The following is a 9258-nucleotide window of genomic DNA, read 5'->3' as shown; positions in this document are numbered from 1 at the left end:
TAGATTAAAAATGATACCTTCCCCAAATTGCACATACTGTAATAACGATATAATTCAATCCCTGGATCATATATTTTTTGATTGCTCTGCATTTAATCTACAAAGGATTATTCTTATTGACAATTTACTGGATTTATACAAAGAAGCCCTGGATGTCCCGCGCTCTATTCAGGATCTTCTCAAGAATACGGATACATTCTACCCCATTTATGAGTATATTAAGAATACTATTGGAGTTATTTGAAAAAATAACAAATACCGGAAAATATAATATATATATGGAATTCGACCTTATATTTACAAGAAAATTTGAAGATTACAACGAAAGACAAGGCCTTTGGCCTCGAACAAAATCACATAGAAGACAAAATTAAATAAGACCAGGCGGTATGGGATAATGCCCTTAGCCTTTTCCGTGAAAAGGAAAAAAAATAACCAAAAAAAAAAAATCACAGATAAGTTTCACTCAGGTAAACATCTGTCAATGTCAAACACAACACAGATAAAAAAAATTACCTACTTGGTCGTCTTGTTTTGTGTTTGGTGAATAAAATTTAATAAAACATTGCAATGGCCCTTGTTGCTTACGATAATAGTGATTCCAGTGAATTTGAAGATGAAGATACCAATTCAGCACCTATTGCAGCCATAATACCCAAAGCAGATGGTAAAAACAGCTCATTACAACCAACACAAATAACTGTACAACGATCGGCTCACTTTAGCCCTCAATCAGTAACACCTTGAATGTAAAGGTAATATTATTATTATTTAAATAAACCATTTAATGTTCCAGTACCATCAACATCCACATCAATAGCCAACACAACATCAGAGAACGGTTTAAGCTCAGAAGAAGGGCGCAGCTTGTTCAACCTCTTGCCTCGGCCATCAAGTAAGAAACCAGAAGTGGTGGAGGAGGATGATGAGTTTCTGCACAAGAAGGAGGTGGCTGCGAATGTTGTGAAGCCTAAGGCTCGGATCACAGTGCCTTCCCTCAGTGATGTAAGTTAGAAATTTGATAAAGATACTGATTGTTATCAAAGACAGCCAAGGCTGGTTAAGATCACTGGGATATAACCAAATGAGATACCACCAATGCATACACCAAGATGAACTATTGTTTTTGTTTGACTATAAGACAGGTAATATTCCTAATTGGTGTATTGTTAAATCTGCAGCTTAGAGTTTTACACAGCCATCCAAAAATAAGTGAAATTCAATAGATAAATAAGCATGTAGATGTAGCCCATGTAGGCTTATATTATGTGATGTTTAATAGCAGTCTACCTACCTATCACAATAATGAAGATCAGTAGCTACTGCTTCCCATAACCGCAACCATGGTAGATCAACTATGGGTAGGAGTTAAATACATATATGTAGTGCCACTTATGTCGACCCAAGGTTACTCTTTTCCATGAATTTTATGATTCGGTAAGTAGATTGATTAATCACCAAGCACTGTTTTACATTTCAGTTCAAAGATGTGGAAGACGCTGCACCTACAAAACCTAAAACTGCCAGCACGGTAAGTATTACTGCATGTGATTTAATTTCTGAAATATAAAAAAAATACATACCTACTGCATATTTTTTTTTTATTTCAGAAAAAATCTGGCCTTCTCAGTATGCTACCTCAGCCAAAGAATGCAGTGACATCAACCATAACATCCAAATCTCTCATACCACATGTGTTAACACAGAAGCCCAAAAAGTCAACTGTTAAGAAAAAAACAACTTTACCCACTCCGGCCAAACCAGCACAAGCTAAGACATTAGGGATAGCATATTCTGATGAGAGTGACAATGATGATGACGGGGAGCAAAATGACTTCTTCTCAATAAACAAGCCAGTTGAGCTTCCTGTAGCAGACTTGCCATTAGACATAGATGGAAATCCAGGAAAAAGTATTGACAAAGTTCTGAATAACCCCCCACCTGTTCAGAGGGAGGTGAGGAATGTAGAGTCCTATTTCAAACAGGATGAGGTTGAAAATCATGTGGAATTGCAGCCTGATGAAAGTAGCTATTATGATGAGCCAGCTAGCAGTTATAGTGCAGGCAATGTGAATGGGGAAAGCTCTAGTAATGAGTTGGCTTTAGACGAGGAAGCTGTAAGTATAAAGTTTTGAATAAATATTTTGATCTTACCTTAACTTAGTAGTCATACAAGATAATGTCCTATGTAGTTCATTCAGCTGTTGTATATTAATGTAAATTTGTATGAGAGGCCTCACCCGGGATTGCTTGAAACTCTTGACCTAGAAGGTCTTCAGTAATACTGGCAAGCCTCAATAAATAACGTAATTAAGTGAAATACATACAAAATCCATCTTGACGTCCCTCAGCAGAAACAAAAGACGACTGATTTTAAAAGAATCACTCATTCATTCATAACCCACCAATCACACTGCAGATACGTCAACTATGCGGCACTCGAGGCAAGCAGAAGCGCGAGGAGATCCAGCTAGTCGACGTGAACCAACAGGAGGTGCTGGCCGACTCCCGCGAGTGGCTGCTCAAGGGACTCATGGACGACACCACCAAGCGCGTCTCGGCTAGCAAGAAGAAGGGCAATGAACCCACCAACCAGCAGAAGAGGAAGCACCAGATCACGTATTTGGCTCATCAGGTAAGTGTGTTTTGGACTAGGGTTTCCTGCAACTTCACAGTAAAAAGTGGTTCTGATGCAGTTGTATTATTGTATGGTAAAAGTAACAAATGTACATACTACTACATACACTATTGTATTTTAAAAAAATATTGATACTATCCTATTCTGGGAGGGGGTAGAGTGCCTGTATGTGGCGCTCTCAATTGGAACATTTGTATATGACCCTTACAATACTTATTATAATTTACTCAAGTTGCTTGTTATTTTTCAGGCCAAAGCCAATGAAGCGGAACTTCAAAATCAATGGGCGAACAACAGGATGTCCAAGCGACAAACACAGTCCAAATACGGGTTTTAGTACATATTTATGTTTCATCATCATTCATGTATCCATTATATGTTTTTTATAAGGTAATCATTGTAAATAAATAGTAAGTAAATATACCTTTTAATACCTACTCATTATTTTTAAATACCCCTAAGTAATCAATAGGTCTAATGAAATTAAAAGTACACATGAACATTTAAACATTTATTACTAAGACTAAATTACAATACAGTGTACATTATATTTACAATCTCTTTGCTTTCCTGGGCCGGGGGGGGTTCCATGACACCCGGGTGGTGTCGGTGATCGAGACTATGTCCAGCCCTCCCATTTGCAGACCTTTTATGGCAGCCTGGAAGTAAACATGGAGTTATTAATAATGTCCACTTGTCCACTCATCTGTCTGGATGCATAGCTTGGCCTTGTTATCGTTATCTGATACTAGTTATTATTGTGCTAATGCCTCCATGCATATTAGGTAAATGCATGTTATGCAAAAGATGATTACAAATATTATCTCTGCTCTGCCTTTGCTGCTAGGGGACAAGTAGACAGTATATATACAGACTTCAGCAAAGCATTTGATCGTGTTAACCATACACTGCTTTGTGAAAAAGTCTCTTCATACGGTATTCAAGGGGACTTATACCGATGGATCAGCTCATATCTCAGCCAACGAAGCCAATTAATTACCATTAAGGGTTTTTCCTCATCACCACGACACGTTCCTTCGGGAGTTCCGCGGGGCTCTCATCTAGGGCCTCTACTATTTATCCTTTTTATAAATGATCTTATAGAGAGTCTGTCCAATTTGTGCTTGTTATACGCCGATGATCTTAAAGTATATTCCTCTGTTAAATGTGCTAATGATTGCTTATCACTTCAAAATGATTTAAATAAGATTCTTAAATGGTGTTCCAACAATTTGATGACGCTTAACATAAAGAAATGCTTGGTAATTAGCTTTTCTAACAAAAAACAAAAATACTTATATAACTATGAGTTGTCTGGGCACACTCTAGAACGAAAATCTAATGTTAAGGACTTAGGAATCATTTTTGACGATCAATTAACCTTTAGAACTCATTATCAGTATATAACGACTAGAGCCAATAAGCTTTTAGGTTTTATTATAAGACAGTCACAAGATTTCAAAAAGCCCAGTAGTCTGTTAAATCTCTATTATACACTAGTTAGAAGCCTTTTGGAATATGGTAGTTGCATATGGTCTCCATTCTATGAAGTGCATCGTAAAAGCATCGAAAGAGTACAAAAGAAATGCTTAAAAGTGATATCTTACAGAAGTGGGTTTAATCGTACTCTTTATAGCTATGAACAACGACTGCAAAAATTCAAAGTGACAAAATTAGAGACACGTCGCAAACAACAGGATTTAATTTACCTTTACAAGATAATTCATGCATATATTGACTCTCCTTCTCTGCTATCTTTCCTCAATATAAACATATCTTGTAGAACCAGAAATTATGCTCCTTTTATGTTGAGGTCTTATATAAATAATACTTCATTTTATAATCCTTTAGTCAGAATGTGTAGAACATATAATGAGCTGGTGGTGAAAAATACACAAATAGACATATTCAACCCAAGAATTCACAAATTTAAGGCAGACTTAACCAGAAATCTTTCATAACTACTTATAAAGTCTATATATAATATTTAAAAGTTAACGTTAAGCACAATTTGTTAATGCATCTGTGTGTACATGCTTTGGAACATAGTTAGATCAGATTGTATGATTTTGTTTACAACTAATGTATGAACTATGTACCGTTTTGTATACCTAAATAAATAAATAAATAAAAGATGGACTGAAAATAAGTGATGTGCATTGCAGCTCCTACAGGACTTCCAATGCTCCATGTAATTTGAGGCCAAGTATTTTAACTACCAAACATAAGAAATTTAATAAGATAGTTATTGCAAAAAAAGTGTTTGACTTACCAATCTGCCTGGTCCCAGGCCCCTCACCTTCACGCGCACTGTCCTGAAGCCTTTGTCAATGGCTTTCTGAAATAATATTATGAGTAGGTGAGTTATTTACAATTGTAAGTAATTTGAAGAAGTATCTAATTAGATCTCATGATGACACAAACTGTAAATCAGCTACAAGAAGCTAATTTTAATTAATTTTGTGGCATGCTTAGTAGTGAACATAACTATCTTCTTCAGTTTGTAGTATAACAATTAAATAGTTTAAAGGTATGTATGCAGTTAACTATTTGTAAGATAAATACATTGGTATTATATGTCAATTCCTTCTAAAAACACACCACAAAAAGGCTTAGCCCCTGTTCCACAATGTCTGGTTAGTGGCTACCTGTGAGATAAAATACATGCTGTCACTTTCTGTTATTATTTTTTTGACAGTGACAGCATGTATTTTATCTCACAGGTAGCCACTAACCAGACATTGTGGAACAAGGCCTTAATATATTAGCCTGTAATACAGAAATATCCACCAGATTCAAATAAGATATTTAACCAACTCACAGTAGCCAAAGTGAAGGCGGTAGTTTGAGCAGCAATATTGGTTCCCTTCTTAGTGTTCTTGAAGCCGTCCATGCCGCAGGAGCGGATCATCTTGATGACTCCGGCGGAGTCGGTGATGCTCACGATGGTGTTGTTGTGTGTCACCCGCACATTGGCCACGGCCAGCTGCTTGTACGGAGTGCCGTCGAACAGCATGTCGTCTGACTCTAGTGTTGGGAATAGGTTTTGTTTCCTGTAATGTTGTAAGGGTAAATTTATCATTATTTATGAAATAATTAAGTATTATGGTTAGGGAATTTTGCGACAGATATTGATTAGGATTTATGAATTTATACATATAACTTACTGTTTAATCATCGAGTCCAAGTCCACTATCTTTTCCCCCGCTACCCCGTCATCGTCCTTTGGTATCTTTTTGTAATTCCATTTCTTGTCTTCAATGGACTGTGGTGCTGAGGTTTGGAATAACCTTAAAACATTGCGGACAGGAGTGTTAATAGTGTTTCTTAAAGCACTAAGCATGATAATAGCTATTTGTTTTAGGATAAAAAGAGTTTTAGGTGTTAAAATTATAAATTTGTCTCTGTATTATTTTCATAACATAACCTCAAAACGCGATGTATGGACTGACAGATGACGGATTGTCTGACAGATTATTGGTAGTATTCTGTGGTTCTTTGACGGACAGTAGAAAATGCTCTGTGAGAAGCGTGTGATTAGAAAGCCGCGTACACACCGGGCCAACGAACGCCAACGAACGTTTTTCGTTGGCCTTCGTTTCTGCAATCTGCCCTGTATTATGTATGTTAATATCCATCGTTGGGATAACCGTTGGCGTTCGTTGGCCGTTCGTTGGCCCGGTGTGTACGCAGCTGAAGGTGAAGGTGCGTTTTAAGGCGCCGACACACTAGCGGACGCGGCTGTCAGCCGCTAGCTACTGATAGTGTGCACGGTATATTGGGACAGTTCGTGCCAGATCGCTCAAGGACGTCTGAAAGCTGAACGACAAAGACGTCGGAGAGTCCGACTACGGGGTGTCTCTGAAAGAACTGAGTTGGTTGACCTTAAATTTTTGAGCCTCAAAATAAATAAGTTATCAGCGTTTAAGCACGGCTGCGCTATTGACGCATAGAGAACGGCGCGGCCACATTTTTCTTGTACGGCTGACAGGCGCGTCCGTAAGCCGCGTCCGCTAGTGTGTCGGCGCCTTTACTTCTATGGAAAATTGGTTCTGTGATAACCTGATACAAAATGAGCGCTATTCATTGAGATTACTTTGGCGACATTTATGATTTTTTCTTCCAAATTAATTTAAACAAATTAATGATAAAGAACCCAAAAATGCCTGTAAGTAAACTTTTGCTAGGTAGGTACCATAGTCATAGTAAATATGTAGGTACTTAGCACTATGATGGTATAAGGTATCTAGTTACGTAGATATCTGCCTAACGTATTGCTGAGACTTAAGCGATACCTAACACCGTTCCCTATCTTATCGCATCCAGATAATCTAACGTTAGGTAAGCTTAAAGCTCGTAAAGCTGTGTCTAGTCGCAAGCTTTCACCTTCATCTGAAAGTTATTTACACTACCCTACTGTCATATTGGTAGTAAAGTAGGCAGGTCCGGACGTTTGTCACTTTACCACTTAGAACAGCTTTAGGTAAGCCTGAGGCTGCCGGCTGTAGACCGCTAAATTATTATTTTGTTATTCGCAACTGGGGAAATTTCAGCAGAATCAATTATACATCTTCGATTTATAAGTCTGTGTCAACAACCTGAGTTATGCTGATGATATGGTGCTCCTCAGTCCCTCCATCAAGGCTCTTAGACGTTTATTAGCCATATGTGCTCGCTATGCCGAAGACCATGGGTTAAAGTACAATGAGAAGAAGACAGAGATGATGGTGTTCAAGGCCGGGAGAGGTCCAGACCGGGTGCCTCCAGTATTTCTGAAGGGCTCGCCAGTGCAGGTTGTAAACAAGTTTAAATATCTGGGCCACATACTGTCGTCAGACCTGAGTGACGAGGCCGACATAGAGCGCGAGCGCAGGGCTCTGGCCGTGCGCTGCAACATGCTCGCGCGCCGGTTCGCACGAGCCACAAACGAGGTGAAAATAACACTCTTTAAAGCCTATTGTCAGAGCCTTTATACTAGTCAGCTGTGGTTTCATTATACGAAACGTGCTTTCAGTGTACTGAGAGTACAGTATAATGATGCCTTTCGGATACTGATGAGGCTCCCTCGTTTCTGCAGTGCATCGGGCATGTTCGCGGAGGCCAGAGTCCCTGATTTCTTTGCTATTATAAGAACAAAAATAGCTTCGTTCTAGGACCGATTACGTGGATCATCAAATGCGATCTTAAGCACGTTGTGTGACAACATTAACCATCCATTCTACCAACATTGGTTGAAGGTGCAACGCTCTGGAAATGTTAAATAAATATGATTTTATTGTATGTTTATATTTAAACGTATGTTTATATAATTTTAATTATAAAGATAATAACAATTGACAAAGAATTACTTTCTGAATGTACCTAATTTTAATTTTAATTTTAACTTTAATTTTATAATTTTATTATTGATGTAATGTTCTGATATGGGCTTTATACACCCGAAATAAATGACTATTTATTTATTTATTTATTTATAAGTAGGTACTTACATAATTACCTACTTCTTGAATTCGATAACTAAGTATGTACGGTGGCCTGCGCCTAAAAGTATACAGGCGGAGTTTTTAAAATAGCGATCTCAAGCACATCCACATAAACACCACTGCTACACATATCACACACAACACGTCCCCGGATTTATAACAGATGTAGCTGGTCCCTTCATCATCAGGCATCGCTATTTTAAAAACTCCGTCTGTATACTTTTAGGCGCAGGCCACCGTACTTTAGAACATAGTTAATATAAGTCCCTACGGAAAAGAAGATTGTTAAGTACTTATAAGTTTTCAATGTTACGTTTGAGATGCGTTTTATGAAGGCTAAGTATATCTAACTAAAGAGACGGTTTTCGGTTTAAGTCTTAGTTGTTTTTATTATAAGGCCGAATCTAACGCGACTATATTAAGTAAGTACCTATAATGTTTTGCAAACTTTTCGGCTACATCTATCACTAATAGATAGGTTGGTAACCTACCTGATGTATTCGATAACTGTGCATAATCGAGGCTAATTGCGCATAACGGCCTGAGTAATGATAGGAAATTGTCTAAAATCTATCTAGACTCTAGACACAGATTTTGGGTAAGCGAGACCGCTAGCACTTTCGAATTATAAGGTGAAACTTGAGAAATTTAGCGCTATGTTGCTTTGCTAGTGTTAGAAATTCATGAAGAGATCAAATATTAAAGTACCTACATAGGTTCAAACAACTTGGTGGTTATCAAGTTGGCAGAGAATGCACTTTTGTACCTTGACAATATAACAAACAGCCTATTCATTCTTTCAAACATTGACAGTTGTTAAGTTTGATAAAGCACAAAAGTGCAATCATGCCCAACTTCAGAAATTTTTATTTTTATTTTATTTTTATTTTAAGGTTTACACAACAGGTTAACATCAATTTTAAATATGTAACTTAATTCTAAATACTTTTCTAGATATTAACCCAAAAGGCGTGTAGACACAAACATATTACGAAATTAATAGAAGCAGAGCTTTATGCTATGTTGATATAAACTAAAAGTTGATATGAACTAAAAGTTATAAATTAGACACAAAAAAAAAATACAATATTATAGGACTTTCTTAAGGAATGTTTTAATTTTACCAGTGCTTTTATC

General features: G+C 37.3%; 3 protein-coding genes across 3 annotated transcripts; 2 read left to right on the top strand and 1 right to left on the bottom strand.

The window, feature by feature from the left end:
• The first annotated feature begins 495 nt into the window (after nt 1-495).
• Nucleotides 496-3075, top strand: LOC105391328 (proline-rich protein PRCC). The gene is made up of 6 exons (XM_038113022.2): nt 496-667; nt 797-1005; nt 1481-1531; nt 1611-2117; nt 2420-2635; nt 2889-3075. Exons 1-6 carry the CDS (start codon nt 571-573, stop codon nt 2973-2975), a joined length of 1167 nt encoding a protein of 388 aa, XP_037968950.2. The 5' UTR covers nt 496-570; the 3' UTR covers nt 2976-3075.
• A 61-nt stretch (nt 3076-3136) lies between these two features.
• On the bottom strand, nt 3137-6107 carry LOC105386805 (30S ribosomal protein S11). The gene is made up of 4 exons (XM_048633418.1): nt 5806-6107; nt 5460-5691; nt 4911-4976; nt 3137-3297 (listed from the first exon to the last, which is right to left on the bottom strand). The coding sequence occupies exons 1-4, from the start codon at nt 5979-5981 to the stop codon at nt 3190-3192; spliced, it is 582 nt and encodes a 193-aa protein (XP_048489375.1). The 5' UTR covers nt 5982-6107; the 3' UTR covers nt 3137-3189.
• Nucleotides 6108-7254: 1147 nt separating this feature from the next.
• Nucleotides 7255-7791, top strand: LOC125491404. The gene has a single exon (XM_048633250.1). It carries the CDS (start codon nt 7255-7257, stop codon nt 7789-7791), a length of 537 nt encoding a protein of 178 aa, XP_048489207.1.
• The last annotated feature ends 1467 nt before the right edge of the window (nt 7792-9258 follow it).

Source organism: Plutella xylostella, chromosome 5 (genome assembly GCF_932276165.1).
Source record: "Plutella xylostella chromosome 5, ilPluXylo3.1, whole genome shotgun sequence".
NCBI classification, from domain to species: Eukaryota; Metazoa; Arthropoda; class Insecta; order Lepidoptera; family Plutellidae; genus Plutella; species Plutella xylostella.
This window is presented reverse-complemented; position numbering and strand designations above follow the sequence as displayed.

Excerpts from the sequence above, each read along its gene's own strand:
- LOC105391328 (XM_038113022.2), top strand. The coding sequence starts at position 571 with ATGGCCCTTGTTGCTTACGATAATAGTGATTCCAGTGAATTTGAAGAT. Across the intron at positions 1,006-1,480 it reads CAGTGCCTTCCCTCAGTGAT|TTCAAAGATGTGGAAGACGC; the intron begins GTAAGTTAGAAA and ends TTTACATTTCAG. Across the intron at positions 1,532-1,610 it reads AACCTAAAACTGCCAGCACG|AAAAAATCTGGCCTTCTCAG; the intron begins GTAAGTATTACT and ends TTTTTATTTCAG.
- LOC105386805 (XM_048633418.1), bottom strand. The coding sequence starts at position 5,981 with ATGCTTAGTGCTTTAAGAAACACTATTAACACTCCTGTCCGCAATGTT. Across the intron at positions 5,692-5,805 it reads TTGGACTCGATGATTAAACA|GAAACAAAACCTATTCCCAA; the intron begins GTAAGTTATATG and ends ACAACATTACAG. Across the intron at positions 4,977-5,459 it reads CCGCCTTCACTTTGGCTACT|AAAGCCATTGACAAAGGCTT; the intron begins GTGAGTTGGTTA and ends ATATTATTTCAG.
- LOC125491404 (XM_048633250.1), top strand. The coding sequence starts at position 7,255 with ATGGTGCTCCTCAGTCCCTCCATCAAGGCTCTTAGACGTTTATTAGCC.